We start from the raw sequence: 23648 nt of genomic DNA, 5'->3' as shown, positions 1-23648 counted from the left end.
ATGAAAAATTGGAGAGAGGATGTCAATTTGAAATCCTGCTAAGGCCAGAAATACTTTTATTCAACTGTGTTGCTAGATTACCAAGGGGAATCCTGGTAATTTAATTCTATTTAATTTGGGTTGCAGAGACTGTTTATGTTAGTCTTTGGAAGCAGAATCTAGCCCAAATGTACGGGTCTGGATTTTAAAAATCCAAGAAGTCTAAGGCCCCTTCCGCACACGCAAAATAATGCGTTTTCAAACCACTTTCACAACTGTTTGCAAGTGGATTTTGCTATTCTGCACAGCTTCAAAGAGCACTGAAAGCAGTTTGAAAATGCATTATTCTGCATGTGCGGAATGAGCCTAAGTTAATGTATGGCTCGCTTATTTTAAACGAGGAAGGTGATTGACTCAATCTAATGCTCTGTCTCTATGAGATTCCATAATTAATTGGATGACATTATAACCTCAATACTTGCTTTACAGTACTCATTCTTTGGTTATATTTTGTTGAGTTTTTTTATATAATTCATACATTTCAAAAAACAGTGTATGAAATCTGAGAGGAAATAAACTTCATTTACTTACATATTTCAACCGGTCTTTCCTTATGAATTGTAACATGTCTCATAACATTATGTGATGCTCAGAGAAAATTTGAGTTTAAAAGTTGCATTACTTTTTACCAAAAATATTCCTTCATGCTCGTCATCCCCATGTATCACTGATCTGTTGAGCTTCTGTTGAAAAACAGGTAGGTGGAGGAAAAACTAAATTGTTTTTGCAGTTTGGTTATATGTATTTGGAATGGAGTTTGTTACCATAGTAGCAACAAAATTCCATAATAAAATGCAGATGTATGCTCCACAAAGCCAGAAATCTTTATTCTTGCCTGCCTGAAATCAGATTATTCTTCTTTACATGGAAGCTTCAGAAAGAGATGAAAAGCAATTCTTGCACTTCCCCACCTTATACTCAGAGTGTCACTGTTGGCCAATATAACTATCATGCAAGAGCTGGGAATCCACTGAACGATGCTTCCAGCAGTGTGACTGCTATTTGGCAGACTGCAGAACAGGGAAACAGCAGACAACAGAGACGTGAAAGCCCTAAGAAGAAGAAAATATTACAACGGGCATAAATTCAGCAGAATCCAGTGACTTGTTTATGCATTCAGATTGTGATAGATTTTTGAAATACCTCAGCTGATCAAGATATGCAAGAGAAAGGAAAAGCAAACTTCTCAGCAAGGAGGATGAACGGCAGCCACAAAGAGAACAGAGGGTCAGTAAGGTTATTGTTCCTCTTCTTATTGTCTTTGTTCTGCAGGACTGCCTCCGAGCAGATTCAGTATTCGATCCCTGAGGAAATGGAGAAAGGGTCCGTTGTAGGGAACCTAGCCAAAGATTTAGGACTTAGTCCTGGAGAAATAGCAAAGCGCAATCTGCATGTCCTTTCTCTAGAGAAAAAGCAGTATTTTAGTACACAAAATGGAAAACTGTATGTAAATGATAGGATAGATAGAGAGGGAATCTGTGGGGAAACAATAACTTGCCTTATTAATTTTGAAGTCATGGCTGAAAATCCCATGAATATTTTCCATGTAACTGTAACAGTTGAGGATATTAATGATAATACACCAGGTTTCCTAAATGGGGATATCAAATTAGAACTAAGTGAGTCAACTTTACCAGGAGCTCGATACGTTCTTGGTCATGCTGAAGATCCAGATGTTGGAATGAATTCTCTCCAGAATTACCAGCTCACATCTAATCAGTATTTCACGCTGGAAACTGGGGACAATGAAGATGGAAATAAATATGCAGAATTAGTACTGAGTAAACAGTTGGATCGGGAAAGTGAAAGCAGTTTTCATTTAACCCTTCATGCTGAGGATGGAGGGAAACCTGCCAAAACTGGGACAGCCAAAATATGGGTTTCTGTCATTGATGCCAATGATAACCCCCCTGTTTTTGCACAAAAATCATATAAGGTCAACGTAAAGGAAAATGCCCCCAAAGGATCTTCAGTGGTACAAGTGAAAGCCACGGACAGAGATGAAGGTTCCAATGCCCAGATCATCTATAGCTTTAGCAACATTGCTGAAAGTGCTCACAAAATGTTTTTGTTAGATCCACACAATGGAACAATTAGGGTTATAGAAACCCTGGACTTTGAGAGGAAAGATAAATACACCATGACAATTGAAGGGAAGGATGGGGGCGGATTAGTGGCTCACTGCAATGTCGAAATAAAAATATTGGATGAGAATGACAATGCCCCAGAAATCGTTCTCGTCTCATCATCCAGCCCAATACGTGAAGATTCTCCATCTGGGACTCTGGTAGCCCTTATCAATGTAAAAGACAGAGATTCAGGAGAAAATGGAGACGTAGTTTGTCATTTATTAAGTAATTTGCCATTTCAAATTGTTTCAACATCCAATAACTACTATAAAGTTCTCACAGATGGTACACTGGACAGAGAAAATGCTCCCGAGTATAACATCACAATCACAGCCACAGACAAAGGCAATCCTCCTCTTTCTACACTCAAGACCATTTCAGTGAAGATCTCAGACATCAATGATAACCCTCCATCCTTTGAAAAGCCTTCCTATACTGCCTACGTGCCAGAAAACAATCCCTCTGGAGCCTCCATTTTCCAGGTCAAAGCCTCTGACCAAGATCTGGATCGCAATGCTCAAATCACTTACTCCATCCTCAAGAGCAACATTGAGGACCTTCCTATATCCTCATATGTCTCCATTAATTCTGAGAGTGGAATTGTTTATGCACAGCGCTCCTTTGACTATGAGCAATTCAGGGAGTTCCAGCTTCAAGTGAAGGCCCAAGATGGAGGTTCTCCTGCTCTCAGCAGGAATGCCACAGTGAAAGTGTTCATTGTGGACCAGAATGACAACAGCCCTCAGATCCTCTACCCTTCCAAAGGAGCAGAAGGCTCAGCCTTGTTTGAGATGATACCTCGTTCGGCTGAGGCAGATTACTTGGTGACCAAGGTGGTAGCAGTGGATGCTGACTCTGGACACAATGCCTGGCTCTCCTACCACCTGCTTCAAGCCACCGAACCAGGGCTCTTCACAATTGGACACCATACTGGTGAGATCAGGACATCCCGTGCATTTTTGGAAAGGGATGCTGCGAAGCAGAGGGTGGTCATCTTAGTGAAGGATAATGGACACCCCTCACTATCTGCTACAGTGACACTGAACTTGGTGTTTGCCGAGAACTTTCAGGAGGCCCTTCCGGAAATGAAAAACCAATCCAGCCTCCCTGACTATCAATCTGATCTTCAGTTTTACCTGGTGTTGGCTTTAGCTTTGATCTCATTCTTTTTCCTCTTGACTGTGATTGTGGCCATTTTGATGAAGCTTCGAAAATCAGGGAATCCCAAGTTCCTACAGTGCTTTGCTCCTGTTCCCCATTCCAAGGCTGGTGCTATCTTCCCCCCACATTTTGAAGATGGGACTTTGCCTTATTCCTACCAGCTGTGTCTGTCCTCAGAATCCAGGAAGAATGAGCTCACTTTTCTGACACCGAACATTCAGATTTCAGATAACATTCTTTGCGATATCAAACCTGGCGAGCCTTTGACAGGCAATGAAGGAAGCAATGCAGATTCTGGGATGGCTAATGTGAATATGGTGAGTTTTTGTTCTAGAAATTATTTACATGCTATTCTATACTGATTTTTGTATGGAATGTATGATTCGACATGGTCTGAAATGAATGAAAATATATAACTTTAGTAGGAAGAAAAACTGAATTAAGGAATACCCAAGTTGCTCGAATGGTTGTGGCACCCTTGTGGCCATCTCGTTTGGCCCTAACTGAGAAGTGCCCCGTTCCCTCTGTAGATTTGCTTCTAATTAGCAATAGTTATCAAAGGCATTCTTTACAAACTATTTTTTTAAGTTTCAGCATGTAGGTTCTAACATCTTCTCAGGTATTCTCCAAACATATTTAACATGATTTGATAGTAATGCATTACAGATTGCAGGATTGATTTATATGTTTGATGGCACAGGTGATTTTCTCTCTAATAGTAGAGCACTGAAATTACAGGATTCCAGGGTATCTAAAATCAAGTCAGAAAATTACTGATGTTAATAGAAACATCAGGAATAAATGTATGATGATACTGAGAAACATTCCCAGTGTCTACTAGAGGACTTCTCCAATGTTAAAAGGTAAAGTTTCCCCTTCAGTTGTGTTCAACCCTGGGGTACTACTGCAAGCAGTGGTTTCATAGGCAAGCCGTTTTTGTGGGGTAGTTTGCCATTGCTTTCCCGGCTATTCTTTACCCCCTAACTATGTGCTAGGTACTCATTTACCGACCAAGGAATGGATGGATGGCTGAGTTGACCATGAGCCAGCTGCCAGGATATCTGACCCACAAGGGGCTTGAACTCTCGACCGTGTGAGTGGCAGTGCAAGCACTTAACCACTACGCCACGCGGCTCCTTCTCCAATGTTAACTTGGTTGCAACTGAACCATTCTTGGTTTTGTGTGGAGAAGAATGCTCCTCTGTTCCCGTATTAATAACATACCAGAAGAGTTTTTAGTGACATTTCCATATTTGTGTTGAAAAGGTGAGGGAGTTTGGTGATCAGACTGTAAGCTTGAATAGACCCCCAAAGGTCGTCGCAAACCCATGAGAGGAGAAAATATGCTTTCTGTTGTTGACCAACTTGCTCAGGGACTGCTGCATTCGGCTGCCTTTATCAGCTTTCCAGCTCAACATTCCTTTTTTGTTTCTTAATTTTATGCTTTTCTATAATGCGCTTACTTTTTACTTCTCCCCTGTTTTAACTTACTGGTAACATTGCTCTGTATCCCAAGCCATCCTGTATCTCTCTCATTTTTCTAATTTAGTTTGCTGCTTGGCATTAAGAAGGCCATCCTAAACCGGTCTGGCTGTTGTGGGTTTTCCGACAGTGTGGCCATGTCTGGCAGTTTTAGATCCTAGCATTTTGCCTGCATCTGTGCTCAGCATCTTCAGAGGTCTCTCCTGGTGCTGTGAGATGCCTCTGAAGATGCCAGCCATAGATGCAAGTGAAACGTTAGGATCTAAAACTACCAGTCTTGGCCATGCAGCCCGGAAAACCCACAACCGCCAATTAATTCTAGCTGTGAAAGCCTTTGACAATACATTAAGCAGGTCTACTAAGTACCCTAATCAGGGCTGTTCAGGAGGGCTTATTCTCAACAAAGTGTTTCTACAATTGCAATTTAGACTGGTTTTTTTGCCCCTTTACATGACCTCTTTATCTTCTTGCACAAACTGAAAGTCGGAATTGAGGTACTGTCATTCCTCCCACTATTTCTTATAGTTCATTAAACTTTTCCCAACTCCCAGCCTACAAACCACAATTGCTTCTTGTTTTCCTGACTCCTCCTTTTCCTTCTTCTTAGTCTTTCCATAACTTTTGTGATTATGTTCATTTCTTTTTCATTCCTTTTGTTTCTGCACAGGCTCTTGCAGAAATGTTGCTCAGTGTGCTCAGTCTCCCTGATGTACTCACTTCGTATGTATTTGATGCTAAGGAAGTTAAATAAACAATGAATGGGTGGGTGGGTGAGTGGGGATAGAAATATTGTGCCTAAAATCTGTGGCATTCAGACAAAGTTGTGCATAAAGTCTACATATGTGCAAAGGCAAAAGGCAGTGTCCGTAACATAGTAGCCAAAGGCTACCCACATAGAGCCCCATGGACATTTGTTTGGTTGAATATCTTGACACAGTCCTGATGCCACATTAAATATATGTGTTTTGTGTATGGTGGTGGTGGTGATGGTGGCATAATTTGCCCGGTAATAATAAAAAACACACAATGTCTGGTGCTTGATCTCGGATATCACTTACGTTAGCTTTGCTTCATGCTATAACATGGAGAATATCTCATGGACATAACATATTATAGGGAATTCAAATATTTGCTTACGTTTAGAGCCAGTGTGGCGTAGGGCTCACAAGTCAAACTGGGACCAGGTGACTCAAGTTCAAATCTATGCTTTCTGCTGTGGATGCTTGTTGGGCTTTGGGCCGGCCACGCCCCTTCAGCCTAACCTACTTCACATGGTCATTTTGAGGATAAAATGGAAGAGAGGAGAACAATGTAAAACTCTTCAGGTCTCTGGCAGGATATAAGTGAAATATATAAAATAAATAAAATTGCAGTCAGGTATCATTTTAAATCATATCATTCAGGGACACAGTGTAGTGGTTAAGAGCGGTGGACTCTAATCTGGAGAACCCGGTTTAATTCCCCACACCGTTACATGAGTGACGAACAGTTATCTGGTAAACTGGATTTGTTTCCCCATTCCTACACCCAGGAAGCCTGCTGGGTAACCTTGGGCTAATCAGAACTCTCTCTGCCCTGCCTACCTCATAAGGTGTCTGTTGTGGGGGAAGGAGTTTGTAAGCCACTTTAAGATTCCTTTTGGGGGAGAAAATTAGAGTATAAATCCAAACTCTTCTTCTTCTTAAACTATAAATCTTTTTTTAAAACTAATGGATCCTATGCATCCTGCTCTCCCCTCAAAACACAAGCTTCTCTTTCTCACCCCTCAACCCCATAGAAAGTGGCCAGTGTTTGTAACACTGGCATCTGTGCAAAGGCTGCAGAATTTGTGTATCTTTAGATAAGGGCTGGAGCATTTAAAAGCCAGATGGAAAATGCTTAATGCCTATAGAAATGTCAAGAATAATTTACCATGATGTTCCAAGGCTTTTGCAGTTACTATTGTGCATCTACTTTGGAGTTACTAGTTTGCAGGTGATTGGCTGTTTAGCACAAAACCATATTCAAGACAGAGAGCAATCAATTTTTCTTGACAAAGAAATGAACTACAGTCATAAAGCGAAATGGGTACAAATTTCCCATACAAGAGTGAGAGTCTGACACTGAGTTTTGACCAATCGTTTGCTAAAATTATCACCTGAGACGCTGGGTGTCGCTGTTCACCAGCCAAGCCTTAGCACTGATTGCGGTGAGAAATTCAGCCTTCCCAGACAATTTCCTAAATAGCAGAAAACCCTGAGGAAAGATCACACTTGCACTGAATCGGAAAATACTGAGGAATGTTATTTTAAATTTAGAGTATTATTAGAATACAGACAGCGTTAAGTACAAAGGCTGTCTGGAAGGTTTTAAAAAACTGTTTCTGACACATCCAGATCAAGCTGAAATAAGCCCCTTGTGCATCTCCTCGTCAGGGGATTACATACACCTCCATGAGCCTGAAGCAAACAGGACCGGCACTGACAACATTTCATCGGAACTGCAAAATGGAAGCTGTCTTTTGCTTAATTTTTGTGAGTGTTTGGCGAGTGGTTACTGGGCAGATTCACTACTCCATTCCTGAGGAAACAGAAAAAGGTTATTTGGTGGGGAACGTTGCCAGAGACCTGAAGATGGAAATAAAGGAGCTCTCACACCACGGAGTCCACATTTTCTCCTCAGGTAGGACCCAGTATTTTGTTTTAAATTACAAGAATGGCCATTTGTATACCACAGAAAGAATAGACAGAGAGGAGATCTGTGGATGGATGGAAAAGTGCTTCCTGGATTTTGAGATCATAATTGGGGACTCAATGAAAGTTTATGGCGTCAGAGTCGAAATCACAGACATTAATGATAATGCTCCCAGATTCCACTCAGAGAAAATGGAGCTCAAAATCAGTGAGTTAACTCCACCAGGATCCCTGTTTCCACTGTACGAAGCTCAAGATCCTGATTTAGAGAATAATTCTCTTCAAGGTTACGGGCTCAGTAGCAACACTTATTTTTCCCTCAACATGCAAACAACAGTTGATGGCAGACAGTATGCTGAATTACTGCTGGAAAAGCCCATGGACCATGAGGAAGAAGCTGATTTTAATCTAGTTCTCACAGCATACGATGGGGGAAATCCTGTCAGGACTGGGACAGTTCAGATTCAGGTGATTGTTCTAGATGCTAATGACAACCCACCTGTTTTTAGCCAACATCTCTATGAAGTCAGCGTTAGAGAAGATGTTTCTATAGGAACTATGGTGGTCACATTAAAAGCCACTGACTTGGATGAAGGGATAAACAAGGAAGTGAAGTATTCATTCATAAAAATCACTACAAAAGCCTCCCAAATATTCCACCTAGATTCTAACACAGGAGAAATAACTCTTGCAGGAAACTTAGACTACGAGGACTGTACGCAATATGAAATGGAAGCCCAGGTCCATGATGGAGGGGAGTTGTTTGACAAGTCAAAAGTTGTGATATTTGTTACTGATGTAAATGATAATGCACCAGAAGTGATAATAACATCCGTCATCAACATGGTCCCTGAGAATTCCCCTCCAGGGACTGCAATAGCTCTTTTAAATGTGCAAGATCAGGACTCAGCCCCAAATGCCGAAGTTGTATGTTCTGTTCCCAGTAACCTCCCTTTCCAATTGACAAAATCCTATGGTAGTTACTACAGTTTAGTGATCAACAGAGCCCTCGACCGAGAAAAGGTGACTGCTTACAACATCACAATCACAGCCACAGACCATGGGACACCCTCTCTTTCTACTTCCATTATCATTCCACTCCAAATTTTAGATACAAATGACAACCCTCCCCTCTTCCCTCAACCATCCTATATTTCCTACCTCATGGAGAATAACCAAAGAGGTGCTTCTGTCTTCTCACTCAAGGCAAGTGATCCAGACTGGGCGGAGAACTCCAGAATAACGTATTCCATTGTAAAAAATCAGGTGGATAATTTTCTCCTTCCTTCCTTCCTCTCCATTAATTCTGAAAGTGGGATTATTTATGCCTTGAGCTCCATTGATTATGAAGAGTTTAGAGAAATTAACTTCCTGGTCAAGGCCCAAGATGGAGGCTCCCCACCACTCAGCTCCAATGTCTCCGTAACTCTCTTCATTTTAGATGAGAATGACAACTCCCCCCAAATCTTATACCCTTCAACTCCCAATGATGGCTCAACTGGATTAGAACTGGCGCCCCACTCTTCTGAGCCTGGATATCTGGTCATGAAGGTAGTGGCAGTAGATGCAGACTCTGCCCAGAATGGCTGGCTCTCCTATCAATTACTCAAGGCCACAGAGCCTGGTCTGTTCAGTATAGGACTCCATACTGGAGAGATCAGGACAGCCCGTTTCTTTCTGGACAAGGATGCTCTCAAGCAAAGCCTGGTGGTTTTAGTGAAGGACAATGGACAACCCTGTCTCTCTGCCTCCGTCACAGTCATGGTGGTGCTGGCTAACAGCATCTCTGAAAGCTTATCTGATATTAGCAGCATCTCAGCTCCAGCAGACCCCCAGTTGAACCTCACCTTCTACCTGGTGGTTGCTGTGGCTTTTGTCTCCTGCTTGTTTTTCGTTTTCCTCCTTGCGTTGCTGGCACTCAGACTTCATAGATGGAGGAGTTCTCAGTTGTGTGATTCCGGGAGTGTGAATTTCAGTGGCGTCCCAGTTTCCCAATTTGTAGGAATCAGCGGGGTCCAAGCTTTCCTTCACTCCTACTGTCATGACTTTTCTCTGACAGCAGACTCTCGGAAGAGCAATTTTGACTTTCCAAAGGGTACCTCCTCCGATACTCTGCCTATTCAGCAGACTTGTGAAATAAGGGACCCTTTCCTCAGTGCTGAAGATACAGAGAGTTTTAATGGGGATTCAGCCAGCAACCAGGTGAGCTATCTTTGTCAATTTTAAGACATTTTGGTGCAACATACATTTCCAATAAATTATTAATAGAAATGAATTTGCAGATTGTTCTAGGAATGTAACAGATTTTACAGTCCGTTAATTTGTGCTGAAAAGGCTTATCAATAAAATCAAGAACAGTAAGAAATCCATTAAATCATAACATATCACTTGAAAACGCTTCCAGTCAAAGGGCAGTCTGGAAAGCTTGGTTTTCTATTTCCCTTGAAAAAGTTTCCCTGAAAGCTCTATATCTTGCTCTATTGCTGTTATTTGAGGGAATGTGTTGGGCTGTGTTGGGCTGATCCCTTATGTGTCCATTCAGGCAGCTGAAAGGACTTCCTTTTGTGATTTACCCATGTGGCCTTTCTACAATATGGCTTCAATCTTTACTTCAAAGTAACTTGAAATTAATAAGCTTGGATTCTGCATATATAAGCATAAAATCCAAACTTTGCAGAGAATAAACCTATCCTTAATCTAGATCTTCATTTATTGTCTTCCTTGGCAATGACTTCCGGCTCTACTTTATTTTTTTAATTTATTTGTTTGTTTGTTTGTTTGTTTGTTTGTTTATTTATTTATTTATTCGATTTGGTAAACCGCCCTACCCCCAAAGGGCTCAGGGCAGTGCACAACAAACAACAATACAATAAAACAAATCGAATAACCCCATTAAAAATACAAAGCCTTAAAACTATAAAACTACGGCAGCAGTTTATGCAGAAGAAGTCATTCCAAGGCAGAAGAGAATAGCCCATTGCTTCTTCTCACAGGCTGACTGCTTCAAGCACTCTCCAGCTCTTGCCATTGTGTATTGAAATGTGGTGTAAAGGAACACAAACAGGCCCAGTGGGTCAAACTTAAGTATGTGTGGGTTATGTGAGGACTACCCTTCAGAAAACTGGAGATTCCAGGGACTAACACTGCAAACGAAAGATGTGCTCTATTACTGATTTGAACCTCCAAATTCTTGAGCTAAGGATCTCCCATTGTACAGAATTTCATCACCTGGAACATAATTTGTAGGGTGTCTTGGCAGCTCTGTATGTCATGCTGTGTTATATGTAAAGGAGCTGCTGTAGCATAATGGCTGTGTTCAGAGCTATGTTCAGAAAGACTCCAGTTCAAATCTCACCTAAACCACTTCCTCTTCTCTTCTGTCACCGCCACCCCTAAAAGGTCTTTGCAAGTGTACAAATCACATAATGTGCGTGAAGTACTTTGAATATGCAAAAACAGTACTTAAATCTAAGGTATTATATTTTGCATCTTATTTATTTCAATCTTTTTACGTTTTCTATTGGAATCTTTTGCTTCACGAGCACTCGGGAAGTATGGTCCAGTGTTAGGTTAATCCAATCGGTTGGTTTTGAATGGACTGATGCTGCTATAGAAGCGCACTTCGTGGCTTACAAGAAGGTGCAAATAAAGAAATAAACACCACAATCAAACATTAAAAAATAGAACAAATTTGGCTTTCAGGGCCCCGGAATCTGTGGTAATGTCATTCATAAGGTTCCCACTGAGAGCTTTTATAATTCATTGTCTTAAACATTTGTGTTACTGTTGTCATTCACCTTGGATTCCAGTTGCCAGGGACAAAGGTGGGCTTATAATGTTTTCAATAAATACCTTTTTTCTGTGGATGCACTTCACTGTGCCTTGTTTGCAGAAAAGTGTTGGACAAATCTATGGCCCCTTCCGCATTTTCAAACCACTTTCACAACTGTTTGCAAGTGGATTTTGCCATTCCGCACAGCTTCAAAGAGCACTGAAAGCAGTTTGAAAGTGCATTATTCTGCATGTGCGGAATGAGCCTTTGTTAAGCAGCATACCACTTAGACATTGGCTAAATGATTGCTCTGTCCAATATAATTGCAGCTGGTTGGGGAATAGTGCTGAAAAAAATGCCCGTCAATGGTACTTCATCAGTCAGGAGGTCTTGAGTGAGGTGCCACAGGGCTTTGGTTAACCTGATACACTTCAATACTATACCAATGGCTTGGTTGCAGAGGCGGAGGGAATCCTTGCAAATCTGCAGATAAAACAAAACTGGCTAGGATGGCTAATACCTCAAAAGATAGGAATAATATTAAAATTATTTTGATAAGATGGGGCAGCTGTGCTGAAACTAGGGAAATTAAAGTCGAGAGAGACAAATACAATGCTCTTCATTGAGACAAAATAAAGCAGGTTTCTGGCTTAGAAAAAGGAACCTTGGGATTGTTGTCAGTGCTAACAACCATCCAATTCTCTACGGCCCCTTCCGCACACGCAAAATAATGCGTTTTCAAACCACTTTCACAACTGTTTGCAAGTGGATTTTGCTATTCTGCACAGCTTCAAAGAGCACTGAAAGCAGTTTGAAAGTGCATGATTCTGCATGTGCGGAATGAGCCTACGATTCAAAGGGAATAGAGTCTCTGCTTTGTTCAAGGGGTGCCTTGCTCATCTGATGCAGATTTTCTAGTGAACAAGGTGACATCAGTGGATTCTGGATCCAATGCCCAGCTCTCTTTCCACCTCCTGCAGCCACAGAGCAAGGACCCTATAATAGTATGATCAGGTCATAATGGGTTTTGGGGGGTGGGCAAGCAGTGAGTATTCCTCTTAGTGAAATACAATGGATACCCATCACTATCACTGCAAATAAAATGGACACCCATCACTGCGACTCTGAACCTGGTGTTTGCTGAGAACTTCCAAGAGTCTCATCTGCAAATGAAGAACCAATCCAGTGGGACAGAGTACTGGTTTGAGTTACAGTTCTATTCAGCGCTGGCCTTCACTTTGGCTCATTCCGCACATGCAGAATAATGCACTTTCAAACTGCTTTCAGTGCTCTTTGAAACTGTGCGGAATAGCAAAATCCACTTGCAAACAGTTGTGAAAGTGGTTTGAAAACGCATTATTTTGCGTGTGCGGAAGGGGCCCTTGATTTTGTTCTTATTCCTTTCATTGATGTTTCTGTTTGTTTTAATAATGTTTCTGTCAGTGAAGGAAGCTATGGTCCTCAGTCTGTGCAAGGCATTCAATAGTAGCTTGTTTTGGAGGTCATTAATTAATAGGTTTCCATTAGTTAGAAGTGACTTGATAGCACTTAACGCCAACACTAGTTTATAAACCTTTGACAATCGGGGAATCACAAATTTCTGCAGTGCTGTGGCCCTTTCCACAACCAGGATGTGGTAACATGGTGCCACCAAACTGTGTAGATGGAATTGTGCCTTATTCCTTTCATTGTGGCTTGTCATAAGAATCCTGAAACCAAAACTTTGCCTCCTTAATGCCAGATTGTATTACAGTATTCTTTGTAACAGTACCTCTGGTATCATTTTGACCATCAATGGGGGGAATAACTCAAGCTTAATATAGATGCCCTCACCTGGAGGGACCAGGCTAGCTTGATCTCATCAGATCTCAGAAGCTAAGCAAGGTTGGCCCTGTTTAATACTTGGATGGGAGACCACCAAGGAAGTCCAGGGACATTATAAAGAAGAAGCCAATGGCAAACCATCTCTGTTAGACTCTTGCCTTGAAAATCCCAGTGGGTTGCCATTAAGTCCAGCTGCAACTTGATGCCACTTCACATACACACAACAAAGTGGACTAGTGATGTGGAGAAAATACCTGGGGGCAGTGGTGTGTCTCCTTTCTGTAGCAGCATCTATTGCCGTGGTGGCGAACCTTTGGCACTCCAGATGTTATGGACTACAATTCCCATCAGCCCCTTCCAGCATGGCCAATTGACTTTCTCTTGTGTGAGTCTTCTAGAGCAGGGGTAGGGAACCTGCGGCTCGAGAGCCGCATGCGGCTCTTCTGCCCTTGCACTGCGGCTCCACGAGCCGAGCCGCTGGCCCCATCCTTGCCCGCCCTGTAGGCAGCAGGGTGGGCGCACCAACTGCCCACGGCCGGCTGGGGGCGGCGTCGCTTGGGACTTCCCCTCTAAACACCTGCCCCATTGGGCCGAGTGAGAACTCCCGGCGGCCTGCGAGGGCCGAGCCGTTAGCCCCATCCTTGCCGCCCGTGCAGGCACGGCAAATTGGACGGACGCATCAGCATGCGCTTCTCAAGAATGGCCCGGAGTAAAGGTAAAAAAAACCCAATATATACAGTGTTATCTTTATTTTAAATGTCAAAAATTATTTGCGGCTCCAAGTGTTTTCTTTTCCCGTGGAAAACGGGTCCAAATGGCTCTTTGAGTGTTAAAGGTTCCCTACCCCTGTTCTAGAGTTATTTGATCTTCAGCCTTGCCAGGGTATCAGCTGATGTGTTAGGTGGTCAATAAACCAGCCAGATCCAGAATTGGTATATGGGTCAGTGGTTGTTTTAGCCCTCAATTTTAAATGGCGCTGAAGTGATTGTTTTATTGGTTTTATCATTTAATATATTTATATGGTTATAAACCATCCTGAGATCTCTTAGGGAAGAGTGGCCTAGAAAATAAATAAAACAATCCACAACTGTCTGCCTATGGGTTGTGCAGCCCTGATGGAGGGACTGGTGATGTTCTTGGTAGTAAAGAATAGGTTGGTCCAATTCAATAAACCTTCTGTTCACCTCTCTTTGTAACTAACTTTAATAATTTTTATTTTTATGATCTATCACAGTGGTGGCGAACCTTTGGCACTCCAGATGTTATGGACTACAATTCCCATCAGCCCCTGCCAGCATGGGCAATTGGCCATGCTGGAAGGGGCTGATGGGAATTGTAGTGCCATAACAACTGGAGTGCCAAAGGTTCACCACCACAGATCTATCATCTTGGTCTGGTTTTACCATCTGTTGGTTTTTTCAAAATGGTATTTTTTTTGCTTTTAAGATTGTTGTATGCTGTTGAAATGGTGTTGTGGTCTTGTTGCCAGCTGGCTTTATATGCATGTTCACTGGGAGAATTTTATTACTGATCAATTCTTTTTATCGTTATTGTGTTGGCTGTTTGCTTAATTTGTTGTTGTTTATTTGTTTATATATTTTGTTTATATTTATTTGATTACATTTACATATTATATATTTATATATTATATTTGTTTGTTTATATATTTGTGTTATACACACAGAGACACACACACAGACACACATATATAATATATATAACCTTGAACAAGTTTCTGAAGAGGCAGAATACAAACATTCTAAGTAAAGGAACAAATTACTTGGTGAAGATTTTCTGGCTGCAACCCACTTTAGACTGTTGCTGGTGGATCATGTTTCTGAATGTGTCTGGACAGAATTTGCTAATAATTCTAAACCTCATGGGCTTCATCAATGAACAGCATATGAGATCAAATAGCTTAAATACATACATTGTTCCCATCTCACCAAAGATTCTTAATCTTCTATATTCCTAACCTATCACAGTGTTGGTTGAAGTTCTCTGATGTCTGCAGGGGCGTACCTGCCAAAGGGACATGTGGGGTCACATGCCCCCAGGCACAGGGCTTCTGGTCACGTGGGGGTGCAGAATCACCCTGCACATCGTACCCATCGAGCCGACAGTGGCAGCCGCAATCTCAGTGCACGCATCATGGGAATCGCAAGGTGGGGTGAGGGCACTCACAGGCCGATGGGCTGGGCCCTATGAGCTGCTGACCCTCCAGAGCCAGAGCCTGTGCTGGCACACCAACTCTGCCCCTTCCAACCTGCCCAGCAGTAGACCTGGGCCCCTTCCAGCCTGCCCAGCGGTAGATCTGCGCGCTCCTCCATGAGATTGACAGTCAGCCCGATCTCCCCCCCCCGCCCCAGTATCTAGGGAAAATGGAGTCGGGGGGGGGGGGAACACTCAGATTTTGCCTCGGCTCCATTTCCTTATATATGTCTCTGGCTGGCTGTTTGGGCAGTAAATCAAGGAAATGAAATATTTTATATACATTGATATTATTCATACTGGCCAATATCCTACCAAGCCTTCCTCCAACTTAAGCACCTCTTGTACCAAAAGAAAAACAACTTAAAGCATCATCTTAAGCGGAGTTATATCTTTCTAAGCCCACTTAAGTCAATTGACTTTGAAGCATGTAATTTGGTTTAGGATTGCACCATTAAAGTGCAAGACAGCTCCTAAGGCTGGGCTTTCAACATTGCTGAGTGGATGATTTTTTAAATTAAAACTTTTGCACCCCACATATCCTTTTGACTCAGTGCACCTTACTAAAACCATTTAAAACATTATACATTAAAACCAAATAAAATAAAAAAAACCCAAATGCTTTTCCTCCATCCCCCCAAAAGTTATCTTCTGTTTATACTCCAAAAAATAACTTTGGCAAACAGGCAAGTAGTAGGTTGCAAACCATTGCTAGCGAATAGACTGATTCTGGACCCAAGTGCAAAATGGAAAGATCTTTTAAAAACAAATTCCAGCAATGTTGGTCAAGGTAAATATCAGTCATTCATAATGGCTCCTCCTGGTCACTAGGAGTTTGATATTTTCTACTGTTTTACAGCCCTATCCAAAGGGTGAAAGGCTGAAAGCAGTGGTGGGATCCAAAAATTTTAGTAACAGGTTCCCATGGTGGTGGGATTCAAACTGTGGCGTAGTGCCAATGGGGCTGGGTGGGGCACAACAGGGGCGTGACTGGGCGTTCCGGGGGTGGGGCATTCCTGGGCGGGGCTGTGGCAAGGACGCAGCCGCTGCGCCGGTCCTTGGGCGGGAAACGAATGCACACAGGCACAGGCTGCCACGCACACCGGTGCACCTCCTGCTAGACTGCTTCAAGTTCTGCGCTCTACCGCTGAGGGGCATAACTAAGGCAAAAATCACGTGGCAAAATCACCCATTAGTAACCCCCTCTCCGCACACACAAATAATTAGTAACCCACTCTCGGGAACCTGTGGGAGCCTGCTGGATCCCACCTCTGGCTGAAAGGATTCCAGGGAATAGTGTAACATTGTGTTGACATATCTGCTCTACCCAAGACTCTTGCCCCAGCAGAAGGATAGACGAGCCAGTGACCATGTGCCCCGCAGCCCTGCCATCACAGCAACTAGAAGCTCAGGCTCAGCAAGACTGGGCTGTTGCCATCCTTGGACACCAGCATGGGGGGGGGGCAGACTGGGGCATTCCCAGGGGCAGAGCTGATGTTTGTCAGCTCCCCCCCCCCCCCAGGGTTTAGAGCAGTTGCTCGGCACACAGGCCCTCTGACATACGCCACCTTTTTGGTGGTGTATGTCCTTTAATCCCTATGGGGCTTTTCAGCAGGAGATTTCAGGGCTTTCCAGAGCTTCCTGCGCTGCTGGAAAGCTCTATTGGAGGTGACTGGGGGGCTTTCCCCACTCACCTTCTGCTGCGCGCCACTCTCGCGCCCCCTCAGTGCGCGTCATTCCTGGGGGTCATCAAAAGGTGCCGTTTCTTCAGCGCCAGGAATGACGTGCGCTGAGGTGGTGCAAGAGCGGCAGCATCGGGGCGGCTGCGTGGTTGCCGCCCTTGCAAGTGGGGAGTGCCGCTGGACCCCGCGCTACTTTCCCGGAGTAGCGCGCAGCAGAAGGGAAGTGGGGAAAGCCCCTGGGTGGCACCACAGTGGCGCCACATTCTTCCGCCTTCAGGTTTACATGGGGCTGCTCCTGTTTTATCATTTGCCTTAGAAGTGTTATGAGAATTAACCAGGCTAAATGTACTATGCTCTGGGGTTTTATGGGGCTTCATATGTCTGAGTTTTTGTTGATTGAATTTTTAATGGCTTGGTAAGTTTAATGATTTTATATCTTGGTGATTTTATCTTGGTTTGTTTTGTGCATCGCTTCAAGCAGTGGCAGCATAGTTTTTCAAAATAAGTAATGCATAAATATCACCAAGAGGCTGGAATAAAATCTGAAAGATTGGGGAATCCTTGGTATATAGGGCTTGGCATTTGTTTTGTGTGATAACATAGAAATCATTTTGTGTAATGCAGAGAAAATAGCTGGGGGATGCTGCAGTTGAGCTTTTCACTGGGAAAACAATGTAGATATTTGGAAATTGTAGTATTCCAGAACAATGGCCCCTTCCGCACACACAAAATAATGCGTTTTCAAGCCACTTTCACAACTGTTTGCAAGTGGATTTTGCCATTCCGCACAGCTTCAAAGAGCACTGAAAGCAGTTTGAAAGTGCATTATTCTGCATGTGCGAAATGAGCTAATGTTTGGTATTAATGCTCAAAAAAGCAACTTCCATAATGAGGGGTTTAAAAGTCAGTTTCAAAAACGGTGATCCCGCATGATGAAGAAAATGTTTTATCTATACACTACTTCTCTTCAGCTCTACAGGAGCAGTCATATATTAAAAGAGATAGATATATATGAAGTAAAATAAGTGGAGTATCAGTTGCAGGCAAACAAAAGAAAAGCCTTCACAAGTGCTGCACTTGGGATCAGGAACAGGGGATTTTCGTTCAGGGGACACACATTGCGGTAATGCTTCCATTTTACAGTGGAGATGGTTTTTCTTGCAATTCTTCCCTGAGCCTGCAAGTGCCACTGTTGGCCAATGTGAGAGCTGGCGACAGAATTGAAACTGAATGATGCTTTCTACACTGTGACAACGGAGCATAGGAACTGCAGAGCACAAAGAAATAGCATTCAATACAGGAGAACAAATCAGACCTACGGAGAAAGGTCCTTACTGGATCTTTTTTCCTTACTGGAAGTAGCTTCATCTTCAAGAGAATTTACTCTGATCACAAGAAGCTGAGAAGGGAATCTGTTTTCAGTGGCCAGATGGAGAGAAGGCAAAGAGAGGAATTCCCAGCACTCAGAAGGCAAGTACTGCTTTTCTCATTACTGTCTTTCTCAGGCTGGGCTTCTTCAGAGCAGATTCAGTATTCTATACCAGAAGAGATGCCAAAGGGTTCTGTGGTGGGGAATCTGGCCAAGGATTTGGGTCTAAATGCCAAAGAACTAGCAAAGCACAACCTTCATGCTGCCTCTGTGGCCAAAATGAAGTATTTCAGTATCAGTCCAGAGAATGGAAATCTGTGTGTAAATGACAGGATAGATCGAGAGGAAATATGTGGAAAGAATCCACTTTGCCATGTTAATTTTGAAGCTGTAGTTGAAAACCCTCTGAATATTTTCCATACATCTATAACAATCCAAGATATTAATGACAACGCACCACAGTTCCTAAATGAAAACATCAAGCTAGAAATCATTGAATCCACTATAGTAGGCACCAAATTTCTTCTTGGGAAAGCTGAAGATCCAGATATTGGGGTAAATTCTCTCCAAAATTATGATCTTAGTCCCAACCAGTATTTCACATTGGAAGTCAGAGAGAGACAAGATGGAAATAAATATGCAGAACTGGTGCTAAGCAAACCATTAGATCATGAAAGGGAACAGAACCTCCACTTCACACTTACAGCGCTGGATGGGGGTAAGCCTAGAAAAACCGGGACTGTCCAAATCTGGATCAACGTCACAGATGCCAACGACAACCCACCCATATTCACTCAAGACGTCTACAAGATTAGCTTGAGGGAAAATGTTGCCGTGGGGACTTACGTGCTCCAGGTTGTAGCTTTGGATAATGACGACGGTTCTTTTGCTGAGATCAAATATCATTTTAGCAACACCCCATTGAATGCCAATCGGAAATTCCATTTGAACCCCAACAATGGCACAATAACTGTAATAGAGCCATTGGACTTCGAACAAACTGAAGAATACACCATGACAGTCGTAGCAAAAGATGGGGGAGGATTAGAGACACACTGTAACATTGAAATAAGGGTTCTTGATGAGAACGACAACTCCCCAGAGGTGAGCCTGGTTTCCTTATTCAGCCCAGTTCCTGAGGATTCGTTACCAGGAACCTTAATTGCTCTGATCAATGTGAATGACAAAGATACAGGCGATAGTGGAAAGGCTACCTGCAGTGTACAAGATCATTTGCCGTTCAAAATTCTGGCCTCTTCTAATAATTACTACAAGATCCAAACTGACGGCCCCTTAGATCGAGAAAAATCCTTGGAATACAATATTACAATCACAGCCACTGACAAAGGGAATCCCCCTCTGTCAACACATAAAACCATCTCATTACTTATTTCTGATATCAATGACAATTCCCCTTCTTTTGAGAAATCTTCCTATACTGTATATGTGCCAGAAAACAATCCTTCTGGTGCTTCTGTTTTCACAATCAAAGCCTTGGACCCAGACATTGACCAAAACGCACGTATCACATATTCCATCCTCCATAGCAACATCAAAGAGCTCCCCATCTCTTCCTATATCTCCATTAACTCTGAGACTGGAGCTCTCTATGCCCAGAGGTCCTTCGACTATGAACAGTTCCGAGAGTTCCAGCTTCAAGTGAAGGCCCAAGATGGCGGTTCTCCCCCTCTCAGCAGCAATGTCACAGTGAGGGTGTTCGTTCTGGATCGGAATGACAACAGTCCCCAGATCCTATCCCCTTCACAAGAAGCCAAGGGCTCAGCCTTGTTTGAGATGGTCCCTCGTTCGGCTGAGGAAGGATATCTGGTTACAAAGGTGGTGGCTGTGGATGCTGATTCTGGACACAATGCCTGGATTTCCTACCATGTTATTCAAGCCACTGAGCCAGGGTTCTTCACTGTTGGTTCTCATACTGGTGAGATCAGGACAGCGAGAGCCTTTGTGGAGAAAGATGCTGCCAAACAGAAACTGGTCATTTTGGTGAAGGACAACGGGCAACCTTCTCTCTCAGCCACTGTGACCCTGAACCTGGTGTTTGCTGAGAACTTCCAGGAGGCCCTTCCGGAAATGAAAAACCAATCCAGCGAGCCTGACTATCAGTCTGATCTGCAGTTCTACCTGGTGCTGGCCTTGGCTTTGATGTCGTTCTTGTTCCTCTTGACGGTGATTCTGGTCATACTGATGAAGCTTCGAAAATCAGGGAATCCTCAATTTCTGCAGTGTTTAGCTCCTGTTCCCCATTCAAAGGCTGGAGCTATGTTCCCCCCAAATTTTGAAGACGGGACTTTGCCTTATTCCTACCAGTTGTGTCTGTCCTCAGAATCCAGGAAGAATGAGTTTACTTTCCTGACTCCCGGTGTCCAGATTGCAGGCAGTGTTCTTGGTAATGACAACTTGAGTGTGCCTTTGACAGACAATGAACAAAACAATATAAATTCAGAAGTGGCAAATACTGAAAAGGTAAGAATTGCTTTGTGCAATGTTTTGCATTCTGTACTCTAGCACTTTACCATTTCTTGCATTGCAATATTAGGCTGATTCCGCACGGGCCAAAAACAGCAGTGTGAAAACAGTGTGAAAACAGTATAAACCCTTTTACACCATTTTAAACCCTTTTACACCATTTTCACACCGTTTTCACACTGCTGTTTTTGGCCCATGCGGAGTCAGCCTTAGTGTTTGTAAATTACATTGGCGGTCTTTTGGGAGGTGCATTAGTTCCTCCCACCTTTCTATATGATTTTGGTGACTTATTTTCTAGAGGTAAATACTGGTACCCACTCCTCATCTCCCCAGCAATTGAGAGGTTCCACAGGCAAATTATTATAAGGAACTACTGGACACTTATGTATCTTTGTCATATTTATTTACAAACAGAAACCGGTGGAAGCAACAGGCTTAGAAAGAAACCAATAATCAGTCAATAATTTAATATAGTCATGGACCAGCAGAATAAAACAGACTTTAACAGCATAGTTATAAGATTACCTAAGCAGTTTTTTTATTAGGAAATATATAAAACATCAAATGTTGGTCATTAAATCAACACTGCACCTCTGTAGATTCTGTATTCGCACCTCTGTAGATTCTGGAAGCTGCACGGAATTGAACAACTTTATCTGAGGTTTCATATTTAAGGTCTGCAAGAAAAAAGGAGGTACACCATTCCCCTTTTCTTCCCAGGGTTTTAGACTTCCAGAAAACAACAAACCTTCCCATTCTGGTTTAGGTGTCCACAGAACACATTTCTCCCAAGAGGTTCTCCATTTTAGCCAGCTTCCAATATAAGCGCCAGGATCTCTTCCCATGTCCACATTTAAAACTATTTTATGTGGTTGTCTAGCCTTATCCCAAACTTTGATGGATGTAATTCTCAAAAACTTGAGAGAAATTGCACATAACAAAGCAAGCTCCTTTTTGATCACATCACCCATCAATTATATGGTTGGCAAAACTGTAAGCATACAGAACATTGGAGAGACCCAAAGGTATAAATCGATAAAGTGGAACCTTGGTTTTCATTGCCTTTGGTTTTCATCAATTTCGATTTTCACCGATTTTTTCAGTGAAAAATTTGTCGGTTTTCATCAATTTGCCTCGGTTTTCATCAATTTGCAGTAAGGTCCAGGGGTTTGTGGAGAAAAATTACCCGGACAAAGCTGTTGCAGGCCGTGTCTGCAACTTGTTTAATGACAATGTCTTGCCCCATTTCAGACAAATCTTAAAGAGGCATCAGAAACAGACCTCTTTGGACAGCATTCTGGTGCGACATTGGTCCACTGGCTCTGAAGCTGGTCCTAGTGTTATTGTTTGTTACTGTTTTCAGCATTAAGCACAATATTTATTCACCAAAAATGTCTTTTTGGTATGTTTTTTGGAGTATAGAACGGATTAATTGGATTTACATTGATTCCTATGGAAAAGTTTGCCTCGGTTTTCATCAATTCTTTTCGGACAGATTACCAACTAAAACCGAGGTTTCACGGTATTTACAGAGCCCTTCGGGGATTGGGCGGCATAAGAAAACTAATAAATAAAATAACAATAAATAAAATAAATACTTTTGCTTTGTGTCGCTCACATGATGTAGTTTTCACAGAAGCCACCTATATATGCAAAATCTGCAAGCCCTGGAGCTTGAATCTAAGTAGTCCAAGGAGTGGTTTGATAATTTAGATTTCAGTGACTTGGAATGAATGAAGTGAGCAAGAGCACCATTCTGCCTATTGGGAGCCCATGTGGTACAGTGGTTAAGAGCTGTGAACTCTAATCAGAAAAAGCTGGTTCGATTCCCAGCTCCTCCACATGAATGGCAGACTCTTATCTGGTGAACTGGATTTGTTTCCCTGCTCCTACACATGAATCCTGCTGGGTGACTTTGGGCTAGTCCCAGTTCTCTCAGAACTCTCTCAGTCCCACCTACCTCACAAGGGGTCTGTTGGGGGGAGAGAAAGGGAAAAAGAGTTTCTAAGTGGCTTATAACTCTTGTGTTTATATGGAAGGCTTTCAAAGTTTCAAGTTACAGGGAGTCCCTTGGAGTTATATTAAGCCGTTGACTGTAAACCAGTATCCCCGCTACCCCAAAGAGAATTCTGTGAATAACAACTTTTTAGTGGTCCCTGACCCATAAAATATTTGGCTGTCCTCAATGAAAGGCAGAGCCTTCTTGGCCGTGGCCCCAGCTTGGTGGAATACTCATTCAAGTGAGACCTGCCCCCTGCAGGACTTATTTCAATTCCACAGGGCTGTAATACAGAGCTGTTCCACCAGATTTGTGCTTGACGGCACTCATAGGTTTCCGACTGGACTGGACTCTCTTTCCCTACCATTTTCCCTTTATTTTTCTTTAGTGTTGATTATGTCTGTTATTTTGCCTCCTCCATGATTGAATCCCACCTATTAGTTTTGGTGCAGAAGTACCAGGACGTATTGTACAAGATGGCAGGTTTGATTTTATTGTTATATGTTATAATGTTGTGACTACCCTGAGCCCATTGATGGGGAAGAGTAGCCTATAAATCAAACAAACAAACATCCAGGCATTTCAGCATCTGGATAAATAATGGGGTGCATTTAGTCCACTACAAAGTTAAATACTACCTCTAGGAACAGTGTGAAAATTGTTTGCCAGAGAATAGGTGCAAATCCAGCCAGGTTAGTCTGCTGCCCTGAAAAGTCTTATGGAATAACAAATATATGTTGAAATAACCTGGAGCCCAATCTCCATGAGTGGGACATGACTGGACTGGGTTTGATGTTCTGAAACCATCCCAAGAGAATGGTGAG

General features: G+C 42.7%; 2 protein-coding genes across 18 annotated transcripts in view; both read left to right on the top strand.

Moving 5' to 3' along the window:
• LOC125443375 (protocadherin gamma-C5-like) overlaps positions 1 to 23648 on the top strand; it is a 373248-nt gene that overhangs the window by 207089 nt on the left and 142511 nt on the right. Inside the window, exon 1 of one of the 15 annotated variants that reach the window (XM_048515406.1) lies at positions 1041 to 3646. The exons of 13 other annotated variants lie outside the window; for them this stretch is intronic. In XM_048515406.1, coding sequence (XP_048371363.1) covers positions 1199 to 3646 — 2448 coding nt within the window. In that variant the 5' untranslated portion in view covers positions 1041 to 1198. Of the gene's footprint in view, positions 1 to 1040; positions 3647 to 18449; positions 20823 to 23648 lie in introns of those variants that run through there. One more of the 15 variants, XM_048515428.1, reaches the window with a different exon arrangement.
• LOC125443378 (protocadherin gamma-A11-like) lies at positions 5897 to 9852 on the top strand. Of its 3 annotated transcripts, none has more exons than XM_048515431.1 (2): positions 5897 to 6057; positions 7305 to 9852. In XM_048515431.1, the coding sequence occupies exons 1-2, from the start codon at positions 6015 to 6017 to the stop codon at positions 9707 to 9709; spliced, it is 2448 nt and encodes an 815-aa protein (XP_048371388.1). In that variant the 5' UTR covers positions 5897 to 6014; the 3' UTR covers positions 9710 to 9852. The 3 variants fall into 3 exon arrangements, with proteins under 3 accessions (XP_048371388.1, XP_048371389.1, XP_048371387.1); XM_048515432.1 differs by lacking the exon at positions 5897 to 6057 and adding an exon at positions 6103 to 6124 and having other exon boundaries at positions 7287 to 9852; XM_048515430.1 differs by lacking the exon at positions 5897 to 6057 and having other exon boundaries at positions 6704 to 9852.

This window comes from Sphaerodactylus townsendi, linkage group LG14 (genome assembly GCF_021028975.2).
Source record: "Sphaerodactylus townsendi isolate TG3544 linkage group LG14, MPM_Stown_v2.3, whole genome shotgun sequence".
In the NCBI taxonomy this organism is placed as follows: Eukaryota; Metazoa; Chordata; class Lepidosauria; order Squamata; family Sphaerodactylidae; genus Sphaerodactylus; species Sphaerodactylus townsendi.
This window is presented reverse-complemented; position numbering and strand designations above follow the sequence as displayed.